This window comes from Myxocyprinus asiaticus, chromosome 9 (genome assembly GCF_019703515.2).
Source record: "Myxocyprinus asiaticus isolate MX2 ecotype Aquarium Trade chromosome 9, UBuf_Myxa_2, whole genome shotgun sequence".
NCBI classification, from domain to species: Eukaryota; Metazoa; Chordata; class Actinopteri; order Cypriniformes; family Catostomidae; genus Myxocyprinus; species Myxocyprinus asiaticus.
In genome coordinates, this window is record NC_059352.1 from 40,151,011 (window position 1) to 40,167,224 (window position 16,214).

Below are 16,214 nucleotides of genomic sequence, written 5' to 3' on the forward strand. Positions count from 1 at the left end.
AAACTGAAACAAGTTTGTGCTACAAAACACTTCAACACTTTAAGAGTTTCTTTTAAAGCTTTATTAATTTGACAGAAAAATAATAAATAAACATGTAATTTTTTATAAATAAAAAAAATTATATTTTTTACTAAATATACATAAAATAAAATAAAAAATGTTTTATAATAAATAATTCCTAATGGCAGATACCACTAATACACATACTGTACACAAATACAGTATAATAATACAAAAAGATTAAAAATGTTTTTAAATTACTTTCTCTCATTCCAGCTTAAAGGAATGTTCCAGGTTCAGTACAAGTTAAGCTCAATCGACAGCATTTGTAACATAATGTTGATTACAATTCACCACAGAAAATAATTTTTACTCGTCCCTCGTTAATAATAAAAAAATTGGTTACAGTAAGAAACAGTGGAATTAAATGGGACCAGTCCATAAACATCAAAATACACAGTTTCAAAAGTATAGACACAAAATGTAAACATTATACACCATGTTAACATGTATTTTAACATGTATTTTAGTGTGATAAAATATCTGTACTACATGATTTTAGTGTAATAAAACAGAGTTTACCGACATTAATTCGTCATGACAGCAAAGTTGTAATATTGGATATAACTTTACACAAGGCCAAGTTTTAGTTTGAAAACACTTCTTTTTCTCTACGTTTCGGCCTTCCGTCCACACTGAAAAATTTCTTTTACATCGAAAACAAAGCTTTTCGTAAACACTCTTTCAAGTGGATACATTTGAAAATGCCGTCTTCGCGTTGTAGTGTGGACAGGAGAAACACATGCTGTCATGTGACGCAGTCATGTGATCCACTCAACCAAAAACAATCAAGATGGCTGCCCATGTTGTGCTTGCTATTCACATTGATAGCACTGTTAAAGTTAAATGTTACTTTGTACAACCTTCAAATTACATTCCTTCAAAAGGCAACGGGAAGTTTACTTGGAATTGCTGTCCGGCACTGGAACAAGAAGACAACCCTTACAAAAATCTAAAGTTCATTGCAACTTTGCCGCAAACTTGCCGCAAATTCGCCACTGAGCATTTTCACATGCAAATAAGATTTGCGGCAAACTTGTGGCAAATTGTCCATTGTTGCCAAAGGTTTGCTGCAGGTTGGACACTACCGATGAAGAGCTGCAAACTTCTGGCAAACATTTGTGGCAAATCACAAGCTCATTTTCATGTGAAAATAGTGTGGCAAACTTGCAGCAAATTTGTTGCAAGTTTCTGGCTAGTTTGCCAGAACTCTAGATTTTTTTGTAACGGAATTGCTTTTCAGACCGTACATGGAATGGCAATTTTTTGCATGCGCAATAAGGATATTTAAGAGTTTTTATATGTTTCAATATGGACAAGCAAAACACTTGAAAATGGCAGTGTGGACGGAGAGCGTTTCAAAAACGAAAATGCAGTTTTTAAATGTTTCTGGATTTATGTGGATGTAAATCATTTTAACACCTAAAATGTTACATCTTGTGGCTATACTTTTGAAACAGTGTGTATTTTAACGTTTATGGACTGGCCCTTTTCACTTCCATTGTAAGTGCCGCACTGTAACAGCGTTTTGTTTTTAAGTACACAGGACGTGTCGAAATTATTTTCGGTGGTATTAAACATTATGCCACAAATGCTGTCGATTAAACAACTTGTATTGAACCCACTTTTTGTAGGTCCATTCGTGAGCAATTTGTAGGTTGAATCCAACACTGTTGTGGCTCTGTTGTACTATCAAAACATTCCTCTGTTTGTTTGAGCATCCCAACCATGCAAACAGAGCAACATTGACTCAACCATTGGAAAGAGTTTGGGGAAAGACTATCTGTATGGAAAACGTATTATTTTAGCAATTCTGTTTGGTGACGCTAGTGGCGCAGAAAATACACACTTTACCTATCAAATAAATAAGTTAAATAATTCCATCTCATTCATCAACATTTTCATTCACTATTCAAACCTTTCAATAAACCAATAAACTGAGTACAAAAATAAAGTGAACAGTCTTTGTAGATAAAAACATTTAAAAGTAAGCCTATTTAAAAGTACTGTACAACCCAGAAACAAATTTTTCTCTTTAAGGGTTGGACTGTAGCACAGAGTTTTAAGAAAGGTTGAGTTCCTTTTGTGAAAAGATCTCTAGTGGGGACCTTGATTCTTCTTGCTGGTCTCCCACAAGTTCCATTTTCAAGTCTGAAAAGGATAGTTCTGCCACTCTAGCTGTCTCCTTATCAATCAGTACCATCAGCAGAGGGTATCAGGGGATCCTGTAGGATGTTAGGGGGTTTCTGGATGCCTTCCGTGGCACCTGGAGGCAGAGGAGGAATCATTTTAATCCACTTCGCTTGAATATAATAGAAGGACTTTGAATTAAATAGCAATGGTTTGTAAACTGTAAACATTTTAAGTAACAAATTAAAGTATTAGTTTATTGCTACAGTAGGTGCTAGCTTTACAACAGTTTCACTTGAGAAAAGGGTTTACAATTGTCAGCAAAGCATCTTTCTGTAAAAGTAGATTTTTGTTTTCATATCAGCACACTCACTGCCCACATTGTGCCCACACACACACTTGAACATCTTTTGATGCCCTTGATGGGTTTTAAGGTGAAAAAATGTGCTTCTCTTGCAGGTAGTTTATGCCCATATCTCTCTGCCATTCTCACACACACAACCACACATTAACACACCTCCTTGCAGACGCACTTCCTGTGTGATAAGTGTCTGAAGCTCTTCATGTTTCTCTGTAAGCTGTCGCTGTTGTGTGGTGTGAAAGTGTGGGGGAAACACAGAGAAAGAAAAAAAAACTGTTAAGCATGAGAAAACTGATTCCTCATTCACAATTCACACAATTCCCTAAAAACAACACGTTTACTGTAAGGAAACGCATTTGCATTTAACTTTACGCAAGCTAGAGTAACAGCTCAAAACAGAGTCAGGACAAGAAGGATTATGAAGTGTTATAAAAGAAGATAAAAAGGGCCCAAGAAAGGGCATAGTGTATTATTACTGTAAGAAGATATTTAAGAAAATCACCTGCAGGAGATACAGCTTCCCAAACAGTTGTCTATGTTTTACTGTAGCACCCCTGATAAACTCCATCCTACAGTGAAAATAAGAGAAGACATCCTGTTCAGACAAAGAAGTGTATTCAACACATCCTGATACAAAACTCTACTCTGGGTTATTAAAACTGCTGCTACAAAATTTTAGACTGCAAATCTACAAACAATGAGATATGAACTGTTATACTGACAACTAATTGGACAGTATCTTATAAACCTTCTGATCTAAAGGCTTGAAATTATTGAAATTACTGTTTTGTAAACAAATATAAATTGTGCCTAGGTATGAACCATTTCTTTTTAATAATTATTTTAATACACAAGGAAAAGTAGCCAAGTGCCCAGCATTCATGGGAACTCCTTCAATACTGTTTAAAAAGCAAGCTACAGTACAGTAGGAGGCACCTTATGAAATTGGTTGAGAGTAAGATTAATAAATGCTATAAAAGTATTATTCATTATTAGTTTATTTAACTAATGTTCTTAACGAATGTTAACAAATGGAACCTTATTGTAAAGTGTTACCGTTTTGATGACTTTACTATTATTTTAAAATGTGGAACATTGCAATAAATACAAATGTTTAGGTGTGTCCAAGCTTTTGATTAGTAGTGTGTATCTGTCCAAAAATACACTAAAGATGACTACTGTAGTTAAAAGCAGCAGTTAATTGTGTTTAGTTTTACTTTAAGAGGCAGGACTTTTGAATCAGATCCTTGATCTGCTGACAAGTGAATCCTGCGGTGTGCACACTGTTGACTGTGACAATAGCATCACCTAAGAGGTGTGAGAGAGAGAGAGAGAGAAAGAGGCTTGTAGTAATAAGTATGACATTGGTGCTAGACAAAGAGCAAGGAAGGTGTCTCGATAACTCACCTTTTATTAACCCACAACTCTCTGCGATACTGTTCTCTTTCACCCAACACACACATGCGCCCAAATCCTGCTCTGAGCTGACCGTCCCCTCATCACTGCTTGTCTATGGACAGAGAGTAAAACTCTAATCATCTGAGATCTAATTATCCCGTGTAATGTCCTAATGAATGGTGAAAAGAGGATGAGTAGAGAGAGGTAATGAGGTTACCTGGATGTCAAACCCAAAAGTTTCATTTTCTTTTCTTCTTAAAATGACACTTTTCCTGTTAACAGGTAGAGAGAGAGAGAGAGTAAGTAAAAAGAGATATACGGTCTGAATTTGAGTTTTTATTGTAGGTTAAAAGAAAAGACAAATAAAAATGAAAAATCAATGACTTCGTTTCTTTACCATATGCAATGCTCTCTATTGTCTCTGGGCTGCTGTATCTAAAATATGATATTCAATTTTGTTAATTCAAACAGTTTTTAGGAGAATAAATATTAAAACAACATTAAATATAGGTTAAATTCTGTATTAATATATATATGATTCATATTTAATTTTAATAAGTCAGTGAGAAACTAAATGAAAATTTTGTTCACTTACGTTTCGTGTATGACTTTCATCTTTGTTTTTGGTTGCTTTGTGGTCATTCGTGCTCTTCTGTGTTTTGTGTCCAGTGTTAAACAAGTTATTTGTCGCGCAGCTGCCCTTTCCCAACAGTTTTCTGATGTATTGTACAGATGCTGTCATCTTCAGAGCGCGTGCTGACATCTCTGCTAAGAGTTTCGCTCATCTGGCTTCTTTTACACGCATTTTGAGCGGATGTCATGTGATCATAGTGAAGCCCCTGGGACTCCTCTACAAACTTTTACTTACTGTTAATCTATCAGCGCACAATTATGAAGAAATCTGACACTTGATTGAAGCAAACAAACGAACAAACAAAACGCAGGCTTACCTTATACGTATATATATATATATATGGTTATATATAATATTACGTTTCAAACAAAAAGTGGCCAGTTAGTCTGTTTTTATATATATATATATATATATATATATATATATATATATATATATATATATATATATATATATATATATATGTGTGTGTGTGTGTGTGTGTGTGTGTGTGTGTGTGTGTGTGTGTGTGTGTGTGTATTATTAATATTAAACTATTACGTGTGCGATATTGCTTTTAGGAAATTTTAAGTCAATAATATTAAACGTTTCACACATAAAGTGGCCAGTTAGTCTGTTACTTCTCTGCCAGCAAAAAAAAAGTTCCAAAATAAGCCACAGCATCAAGCACTCGTTCTCTTCACTGCTCTTAACCAAAGTCATTTTCAAGGCACTCAACACTGTTTTGAACTAGTAGAGAGTAGCACTCCCTTACGACTCAGTACACTCGACAATGCTTAGTAACGCATATGGGGAGGGCCTTCTTATACAACCATTATATTCTAATATTGGCTATGGTGTTTGTGCCCCGCCTGTTTTGGCGAGAAACTGTCCGCTATAAAAACAGGTGCACAAACACCATTTCTCAGAATTTCTTCTTTCAAGACAGCGATCATCTCTTCTAGAAGCCCTCTAACTTTGCCGTCGATACACACAAGTCAGCGGGTGGAATCTTCACAGCAGCGAGAAGACTCTTCGCTCCCCTGTAGTGCTCCGGTGAACATCTCTCCGCCTCGCCGCATGACGCTTAGCTGGTGAACGGGCCTCAGCATCCTGATTCTCCGCAGTGTGTCGGCAGGTATAGAGTATCCTTTAAAAGCAATTGTAATTTGTGTGATATAAATATAAATATTAATTATTTACATATCTAAAAGAGCCACTTATGTGTTCGCGTCTTTTTCAAGATGTCGTTCCGTAAGTGTTCATTGTGCGAGAGACACATCCCACCGTCAGACCAGCATGAGAGCTGCGTTTTCTGTCTGGGCCGTGCCCACGCAGAGTCAGCTCTCATGGAGACAGACTGTCCTCACTGTGAGTCTCAAGTCGCTTTGCTCACCAATCGCCCACGACTCAACCTCTCGTGCCCTCCCATCCACTGTGATACACGAGGATTCATACGAGGAGGCACGGCGGGGCTGCGAGGTCGAGCAGGATTAATTTGAGGTGGATCTCGTGCCGGCACATGCCCCGCAAGCCCCTCAATCTCTACGAAGGGTATGTTTCCCAATACGCTATGTGCGAGATAAACTCCGGCCTTCTGAAGGAGCGTTCGGCCTTGTCTCGTTCGGTGGACCTGACGCTGGGGATGATAAGGAGGATAATGACAATGTCATGTCTGGGAGATGCTTCGCGTCCTTACAAGGGTGGTCGAAGAACATAACCTCGAGTGGTCTCCCCCAGAGGAACCTGAGCAGTCTTGCCTTAATGAGTGGTTCTTGCAGTCTGGATGCCATCTGCCCCATTTTTCTCCTAAATTCATAGCGAACTATCTAAGTTCTGGCGCGCGCCCCTCTCAGCGCGCACGCGCAGTGATGCCGTTCTCACGAACGTTGACCATGGGGAAAAGAACGGTTATGTCCAACTACCCCCTGTGGAGGAGGCGGTAGCAGCACACCTCTGCCCTACGAGTAACAGGCCGTGGCAATCACAACCCATACATCCTTCTAAGCCATGTAAATGGATGTCCACACTGGCGGGAAAAGCTTACTCTGCGGCAGGACAAGCTGGATCAGCACTCCATGCAATGGCAGTGCTACAAGTATTTCAAGCAAAGCTCCTCAGACAAATGGACGAGCAAATCTTCAATCCAGAGACTTTCAAAGAGCTACGGGCCACTACAAACTTAGCGCTGCGTGCCAAGAAAGTCACGCCGCAGGCCATCGGCAAGTCCATGGGCAACCTGGTCATTCTGGATCGGAATATATGGCTGACTCTTATGGAGATGAGTGACAGAGAGAAAACTTCTTTGTTGGATGCTCCAGTGTCTCCGGCCAGGCTCTTTGGCAGCGCTGTGAGTAAGTATGCTGAGCGTTACATCGTGACTCAGCAGCAGTCACAATCTATAAGACACTTTATGCCCAAACAGAGCATAGCACAGATGGCTCGCCCTCACTCTGTTTCAAGCCTGCACCCGGCTAAAAGAACCTGCATGTGTGGCCCCTGAACAGGGTGCACTACACGTGCCAGAACTGACGTGTTCAGTCATGAACACCATTTAACAGGACAGAGCACCTACCTCAGAGCCAGCACATGCCGCCGCCAAGCCATCGGTGAGGCCACACAAGCCATGGCCCAGATGGAAGCAACCATACCAGCGCCTGCCTCACGCCGACGGGAGGAACACCCCCGTGCAGCAGAAGAGCTCCTGACGGGCGCAACGCTTTAAAGCAGAAAACGGAGCCCGTGGTTCCCTTCCGGTGCTCCGTAGAAGGATCGATTAGAGACACAAAAGTGTATTGTTGTTCACAATGTTTTGCAAAATGTTGTTTCTGTGTCCTATGCAATAAAAAAATGCTATACAAAATGCAATAAAGAATACAGCACTCATTGTAAATGCACAAGATGCTCATACATTCTCAAAAAAGAGCCCTTTTCCTCTTCAAAGCACACATTATGCGCAACCGCTCCCCTATAGTGAGCGTTGCATCATATCAAACATGAGCAAACCAAATTGCCCTCTGTCCCATTATGCGGATGCGTGGCGAGCCCTAATGGGTATTTCAGATTGGGTATAAAAAAACGATCAAACATGGTTACACGATCCAATTTGCACGCCAGCCACCCCGTTTCAATGGTGTTCTGTCTTCCACAGATTCACCCGAAGATGCACCAATATTACTAGCCGAAATACACAATCTCATCGTGAAAAACGCGATAGAGTTTGTACCAAATTGTCAAGCACAAAAAGGGTTTTACAGCCGTTATTTTCTTGTTCCAAAGAAAGACAGCGGACTTCAGCCAATCCTGGATCTGAGACATTTAAATCACGCACTCACAAAGCACCCATTCAAAATGGTTACTCAGAAACGGATCTTATCACATGTACGCCCACACGATTGGTTTGCACGATAGATCTGAAGGATGCGTACTTTCATATCCAAATTGAACGATATCACATGATCTTTTTGAGATTTGCGTTCAAGGGAACAGCGTATCAATTCTAAGTCCTGCCCTTCGGACTGTCTCTAGCTCCTCGCATATTCACACAGTGCATCGATGCAGTTTCATCCCTATAAGACAGAGCGGTGGACTACCTCGACGATTGGCTGTTACTGGAGCAATCAGAGGCTCTGTTATGCCAGCACAGAGACTTACTGCTTCAGCATCTAAAGAGTTTGGGCCTCAATGTAATCTGGGCGAAGAGTTCAGTTCAAACTGGGGAGAACACTTCCACTGAAGCTGTTTCAGATGGATTAGGGATTTATGGCGGCAGCATCATGCAAATATGCATTTCCCCCGGTATGCCTGATTCACTCTGTCATATGCAAAGTCCGAGAGGACAAGGAAACAGTTCTATTAGTTGCGCCGAAATGGCCCAGCCAGCCATGGTTTCCGGAAATGATGGAGATGCTGTACAGTTTGCCATGGGAAATACCACTGAGAAGGGATCTCCTCTCTCGGGCGCAAGGCACGATCTGGCATCTCCAGCCCCAGCTGTGGAACCTGCATGTGTGGCCCCTGAACAGGGTGCACTACACGTGCCAGAACTGACGTGTTCAGTCATGAACACCATTTAACAGGACAGAGCACCGTCCTCAAGATGCCTCTATGTGCTAAAATGGAAGATGTTCACTGAATGGTGTCTCTTACATGGCAAGGACCCAGTAAACTGCCCCAAACATGAAATTCTAATATTTCTTCAAGAGTGTGTATGTGGCAACTATATCTGCGTATCATACACATGAAGCCGGCGCCTCTATAGGCAAGCATGATTTAATCAATTTCCTTAAGGGAGCAAGGCGATTAAACCCACCTCGGCTGGCTACAGTCCCGACTTGGGACTTAACTTTAGTCCTAAAAGCTCTAGCAGGGCCCCCCTTCAAGCCTTTGGACTCTATTGATTTGCACATGCTCTGTTTTAAGACAGCACTACTGCTGGCTCTGGCCTCAGTAAAACAAGTAGGTGACCTGCATGCACTATCAATCGACAATTCTTGTCTGGATTTTGGCCCCAGTCTTTCAAATGCCACTGTCAAACCCAGGAAAGGCTATGTGCCTAAGATTCTAACCACGCCCTTCAAAGCGCAGGTGGTTCACCTTCTGGCCTTCTTACCTCCTCCATTTAATTCGGATGAGGAACAATCATTGCATTTATTATGCCCTGTGTGGGCACTACATGTATACGTTGAGACTACTTGCCAGTTCAGACTGTCTGATCAGCTCTTTATATGCTATGGAGGATGCACAAAAGGAATGTCTATCTCCAAGCAAAGGCTCTCTCACTGGATTGTCGATGCAATTGCCCTGGCTTATGAGTTGCAGAGTAAGACTTGCCCAGTTGGTGTTAAAGCACACTCAACTAGAGGCATGGCCTCCTCATGGGCATGGACGAATGGTGTGTCCTTACAAGACAAATGTTTTGCAGCAGGATGGTCCTCTTAAAACACATTCGCAAGGTTTTACAACCTAGACGTAACGTCTCTTTCTTCACAAGTCTTCTCTGTTTAGAGCACTTGTTATTCATTGGCCAAATATATATAATTATGCCCCTCCCTTTAAGTATGGGCTCCACATATTTTGCACAACTGCCTGCATTCAGGCCATTATAATTTACCATAAAGTCACAAGCACTTTCATTATAAATATACTCCCTTTCCGACTGGGTTCATAAGGAGTTAATTCATACTATATGACTATAGTTCATATATTCATTATGAGTGCTCCCCTCCTGGCCAACACGAGGATCACTCACTGCGGCATACTCATGTCGGTCGCTGTCCCACAAGACTGCCATGTTTCCTCTCTGGGAAGTTAAGTCATGTAGTGTGGTGTGATGGGATTCTGTTCCCCATATGCGTTACTATGCAATGTCGAGCGTACTGAGTTGTAAGGGAATGTCTCGGTTACGTACGTAACCTCGGATCCTTGAGACAAAGGGAACAAGACTTTGCAAACACTAGCCACACTACAAGACACAGAGTTCTTGAGGCACGAGCGATGCATTCCTTGTTCTCAGTCAGAAATTCTGAGGAAATGGTGTTTGTGCACCTGTTTTTATAGCGGACAGTTTCATGCCAAAAGAGGCGGGGCTCAAACACCATAGCCAATATTAGAATATTGACATTATTGTAGAGAGGTTTCAACTAGGTCATGTAAGAAGGCACTCCCCATATGCGTTACTACGCAATGTCTTATTCCCTTCGTCTCAGGGAACCGAGGTTACGTACGTAACCGAGACATTCTCATTTAAGTCTGTTGTTTCAGTTAAGTCAAATGATTGAATGACTCACTCAAAACATAAAGACACTCATTTATCACCACCTATTGGCATAAATGTGCAATCTTCAGAAATTGTCACAGAAAACGAATCTGTGAATAAAAACAGAGACTATTTAGCAGAGACGGGCCACTTTCCAACTGCAATGTACAAAAGGAAGTCCTGCCTAACAGGTAAAAGAGCCAATCATCTTTTAGATACAGACATCGCCTGTCAATCAACTCGAGAACGCACATGCGCATTAGCTATACAAACCGGGATTTATTTATTTTTTGTGTAATCTGAGGTAAAGAAGCACAATTTATGATCAGAATCAGAATCGGAATGCGCTTTATTATCAAGTGTGCTCATGTACACAAGGAATTTTTACACAAGAAACAAGCAAGTGCACACTGAACATTACAGTGAGACACAGAATATAAAACTAGGAAAGAGTACCCACAGTTTTCCTGAGCAACCACTGGGCGGCGTTATGATGATTCTACTTGCCTGTTTTGTATTTCTAGTCTCGAGATGCCAAGTAAAAACCGCCAAAATGAGCGATCCAGAGAAGAAGAACAACAATTTAAATGTTACTTGGTGTAAAAATGAATTTCAGGCTCAACTTGTGCCATTGTTGGCTGTCATAACAACTCAGAATAATTCATGATATCAATGTAACTTATCTCTGACCATCGCTTCATGTCATCTACACACTCAGGTGAGGCACTGTCTATAGAAAAAAACGGTCATCTCGACTCTGAAGTATCGGCATGTTTTTTGACATTTTACGATTTTTTACGAATGTAATACCTTAAACATTACATTACCTGCTAAGAATATATGCTGATGCGAGTGAAAACACTGGAGACCGGAAATTGAAAACAGTTGAATCGTGGAACACTTACGTGTTCAGGAAAAAGATGGATAAATAGACATATAATATAGAATGACGTATGTACATGTGTAAGTGGTAATGTATGTGCAAGGTAGGGGTATGTACAGTAATTTAATTAAATATGAGTGAATTTACATACGTACATGAGATATTTATTTACATTATTGCACTATGGGGAGTCCTGAAGGCAGTTTAATTTTTCATGTGGTAAATTGAATGAGGGTAAAAACTGTTCTTGTGCCTGGATGTCCTGGCGCTGAGTGCTCTGCAGTGCCGGCTAGAGAGCAACAGTTCAAAAAAGGAGTGGGCAGGGTGTGTGTGGTCCAAAGTGATTCTACCTGCACGTATCCTCACTCTGGATACGTACAGGTCTTGGAGGGTGGGCAGTGGGGCACCAATAATCCTCTCAGCAGTCTAGACTGTCCATTTTAGTTTCCTTCTGTCTGATTTGGCAGCTGAACCAAACCAGACAGTTATAGATGTGCACAGGACAGACTTAATGACGGCTGAGAAGAACTGAGTCAGCAGCTCCAGTGGCAGGTTGAACTTCCTAAGCTGGCAAAGGAAGTACTACCTCTGCTGAGCCTTCTTCACAATGGAGTCTATGTGGGTGTCCCACTTCAGGTCCTGAGAGATGGTAGAGCCCAGGAACCTGAATGACTCCACCGCTGCAACAGTGCTGTTCAGGATGGTGAGGGGAGGAGGGGGAGGTGAGGGGGGATTCCTCCTGAAGTCCACTATCATCTCCACTGTTTTGAGCGTGTTCAGCTCAAGGTTGTTGTGACTGCAGCAGACAGCCAGCTGTTCAACCCCCCGTCTGTATACAGAGTCGTCACTGTCACGGATGAGGCCAATGACCGTGGTGTCATCTGCAAACTTCAGGAGCTTGACAGAGGGGTCCTTTGCAGTGCAGTCATTCGTGTACAGAAAGAAGAGCAGTGGAGAGAGAACTCATCCCTGAGGAGCACCAGTGCTAATAGTGAGGGTCCCGGATATGATTTTCTCCAGTCTCACTAGCTGCTGCCTATCTGTCAGAAAGCTGTTGATCCACCGACAGATTGTGGTTGGCATGGAGAGCTGGGTCAGTTTGGTTGAGAGAAGATCAGGCATGATGCTATTGAAGGCTGAACTGAAGTCCACAAATAGGATCCTTGCTTACGTTCCTGGTCTGTTGAGGTGTTGCAGGATATAATGCAGTCCCATGTTGACAGCATCATCCACAGACCTGTTTGCTCAGTAAGCAAACTGAAGGGGGTCTAGCAGGGGTCCAGTGATGTCCTTCAGGTAGGCCAAAACCAATCTCTCAAATGACTTCATGACCACAGATGTGAGAGCGACAGGTCTGTAGTCATTAAGTCCTGTGATTTTGTTTTTTGGGGGGACCAGAATGATGGTGGAGCATTTGAAGCAGCATGGAACTTTTGCTCCAGTGATCTGTTTAAGATCTGTGCGAAGATGGGGGCCAGTTGGTCAGTGCAGACTTTCAGACAGGCAGGTGAGACACCGTCTGGGCCTGAAGTCTTTTGTTTCTGGAAGACCTGGCACACATCCTCCTCACAGAACATAAGTGCAGGTTGAGTAGCAGGAGGGGGGTTCCAGGAGGTGTTGGTGTTTGTGTGAAGTGAAGATCAGAGTGGGGAATGGGTGTGAGACTGGGCTTTTCAAACCTGCAGTAAAACACATTCAGTTCATCAGCCATTTGTTGATTCTCTCCAGAGCGAGGAGAAGGTGTCTTATACTTGGTAATGCTTTTCAGGCTTTTCCACACAGATGCAGGATCGATACTTTTCAGAGTAGCTTCTTTTAGCCACTCTGATTTCCTTAGTCAGTGTGTTTCTGTCCTGGTTGTACAATATTTTATCCCCACTTCTGTAAGCATTCTCTTTGGCATGACGAAAGGGTTTTCCTGTAAACCATGGTTTATCATTATTGAATTATAAAAATGTCCTAGTAGAGATGCACATATTCTCAAAGAAACTGATATATGATGTCACAGTATCTGTGAGCTTGGCCAGGTCTGTGGCTGCAGCTTCAAAACACACCAGTCAGTGCAGTCAAAGCAGGCTTATATTTCCAGCTCTGCTTCATTAAACCATCTCTTTACAGTAATTGCTACAGGCTTAGCTGATTTTAGTTTCTGCTTGTAGGTCGGGAGAAGATGAACCAGACTGTGATCAGAGAGTCCTAAAGCTGCACGTGGGACAGAGCGATGTGCATCCTTTACAGTGGTGTAGCAGTGGTCCAGTATATTTCTGTCTCTGGTGGGGCATGTGATGTGTTGTTTGTATTTTGGCAGTTCACAGGTGAGGTTAACTTTATTAAAATCTCCCATATTTTTTATTTGTTTTACCCTTTTCTCCCCAATTTGGTATGCCCAATTCCCAAGTCACTCTAGGTCCTCGTGGTGGCATAGTAACTCACCTCAATCCGGGTGGCGGAGGACAAATCTCAGTTGCCTCCACATCTGAGACAGTCAATCCGTGCATCTTATCATGTGGCTTGTTGAGTGCATTACCATGGAGACGTAGAGTGTGTGTAGGCTCACACTATTCTCCGCGGCATCCACGCACAACTCACCACGTGCCCCACCGAGAGCGAGAACCACATTATAGCGACCATGAGGAGGTTAACCCAATGTGACTCTACCCACCCTAGCAACCGGGCCTATTGTTTGTTTAGGAGGCCTGACTGGAGTCACTCAGCACGCCCTGGATTCGAACTTGTGACTCCAGGTGTGGTAGTCAACGTCTTTACTTGCTGAGCTACCCAGGCCCCCAAATCTCCCAGATTAATGATAAGAGAGTCCGGGTGTTGTTGCTCTGTGTCTGTGATGTGATCAGCCAGCTGTTGCAATGCTGCGTTCACACATAGTTGTGGCGGGTTGTACTTCGCACTCATCACCATGCGCTACACAGACGGATTTAACCGTTACACACATTCTCTGTGTTTACATCAGCGTCTTCCATTGAATGAGTTTTCATGTGCGTTCCTGAGAACGCCGACAGTGGAGAATACGGTGGAGGATGCCACGATGGGGCCCCCATAAGCCAGTGCGTTAATACGGCCCTGAGCACATTTTCTTCAATGCTGTTACATCTGTACATCAACTTTTGTTGATGTAAAAGCATGTTCCACCGCCTCTCGTTTTCTGTCTGGGATGGCTTCATTCAGCCAGGTTTCCATGAAACACAGAGCAGCAGAGTTAGAAAAGTACTTTTTTGTTTGAGTGAGCAGAAGCAGTTCGTTTTGTTGCTGAGGGAGCGGACATTTACCAGATGAATAACCAGCAGCGGAGTCCTAAAGCTGCGTTGCAAAGCTTCACAAGCACGCCGGCTCGCTTTACTCGCTTGCGTCTCTTGGAGCACTTGTAGAACACCGTTGCACCTCCAACTAAAATGCCAGAATAATCATTAGGTATGCTCTGCTGAATATTCAGCAGTTCATCCCTGGTGAAACTGATCGGGAAAGAGTGACAAAAAACATGACAAACAAACAAAAGTACAAAATTGTTAGAGAGCTCCACACTGAAGCAGCCATCTGCGGCGCCATCTTGTATCATGATATCAGTGTTGTCAGATTTTACTGCTGATTTGCTCTTTGATCGTAATCTTGACCAACCATTTTGGAGATTTCGGTCTTTCCCCATTCAAGTTCATAGGAGCTGCACTTGTATGCCGCTTGTTTACATAGAAAAATAGCTTCCCAGCCTCCCCAGGAACATTCCAAAGATGGCCGCCAAGTGGACTGACTTGCTAAAATGACTTGGATAAAACCAAAAATCAAAATCCCCACAGGACCGGAAGTAACTGGGTCATTCTCAAAAAATGTTGACTTTTCAACTTACAAAATATTGAATTTATCAAATCAGGTCTGTTCAGTTTTTAGCCATAAAACTGAGGGTAAACATTTTTAACATATTGACATTATGTTTATTCATAAAGGATAACTTGACTGTTGTTTTTTATTGTATTCTATTTTGCTTTAATTTTGTTAATACCATTGACGATAGCACCATGACAAATTCTCTTTTAAGATTAATTTTTTAAGATGGTGTCAATAACATCACAAAACATACAGTACATTACTGATCAGACTAAAATCAATTTTAATAAAATCTTTCAAATTAACATCAATGTGACGAGGAGGAGGGTGTGGCCGGGCCGTGAGGATGCACAACCCGTGCAGAATTGTCCTAATCAGCCGGGAGGGGAATAAAGATGAGCCGGAGGCGACAGTTCGAGTGAGAGAGAGACACATGCGGCCACTGTTCAGTTATGTCAATAAAATTATGTTGTCTGTTCTGCCAGTTCCCGCCTCCTCCTTGCCCGTCCTGTGAATCCCGTTACAATCAAACAATGTAACACCAATGATATTAAAGGTCTTTTTGTCATCTTGGATTTTCACTGACACCTAGCGGCTTGGATGCAGCATAATTTTAAATCAACTGTTTTCAGTTTCAGATGCCGTTGTAGAAATTTTATATTCACAGTCAGCCATGATTACTTTAATCAATGAGTGAAAGTGTCAAATAACAGGAGGGTTGCTGAGATTAAGCGAGAAGTATTCGGCTGGTCATGTGATTCTAACATGGCAGCCCCCATGTGCGGACCCTCACCATGTAGAATTAAACAGCTTTTAAAAGATTTCTGATACGACTGGAGTCTTCATTTTAATGTGAGTGGTCATACTGTACTGTATATTGTAAAATTACAATTCATGTCTTTAGGAATAAAACTTTTTTAATGAGGAACAAACTGAACCATGTGAAAAAATACAGTTCAAGGAATGTTCCAGGTTCAATAGAAGTTAAGCTCAATCAACAGCATTTGTGGCATAATGTTGATTACCACAAACTCTGGGTAAAAGGCAAAAATATGGGTTTCAGTGAGGCACTTACAATGGAAGTGAATGGGGCCAATGAAAGTGAATGTGGCCAATTTTTGGAGGGTTTAAACAAATGTGAAGCTTATATTTTTATAAAAGCACTTGCATGAATTCT

At 41.8% G+C, this 16,214-nt stretch overlaps 1 protein-coding gene across 1 annotated transcript; it reads right to left on the reverse strand.

Moving 5' to 3' along the window:
• Positions 1-52: 52 nt before the first annotated feature.
• On the reverse strand, positions 53-4,704 carry LOC127445863 (cytohesin-interacting protein-like). The gene is made up of 8 exons (XM_051706305.1): positions 4,545-4,704; positions 4,347-4,384; positions 4,167-4,221; positions 3,959-4,061; positions 3,769-3,859; positions 3,054-3,120; positions 2,708-2,774; positions 53-2,326 (listed from the first exon to the last, which is right to left on the reverse strand). Exons 1-8 carry the CDS (start codon positions 4,689-4,691, stop codon positions 2,250-2,252), a joined length of 645 nt encoding a protein of 214 aa, XP_051562265.1. The 5' UTR covers positions 4,692-4,704; the 3' UTR covers positions 53-2,249.
• Positions 4,705-16,214: the final 11,510 nt, after the last annotated feature.

Excerpts from the sequence above, each read along its gene's own strand:
- LOC127445863 (XM_051706305.1), bottom strand. The coding sequence starts at position 4,691 with ATGACAGCATCTGTACAATACATCAGAAAACTGTTGGGAAAGGGCAGC. Across the intron at positions 4,385-4,544 it reads ATGAAAGTCATACACGAAAC|ATACAGCAGCCCAGAGACAA; the intron begins GTAAGTGAACAA and ends ATCATATTTTAG. Across the intron at positions 3,121-3,768 it reads CAAAAGTCCTGCCTCTTAAA|GATGGAGTTTATCAGGGGTG; the intron begins GTAAAACTAAAC and ends TTTTCACTGTAG.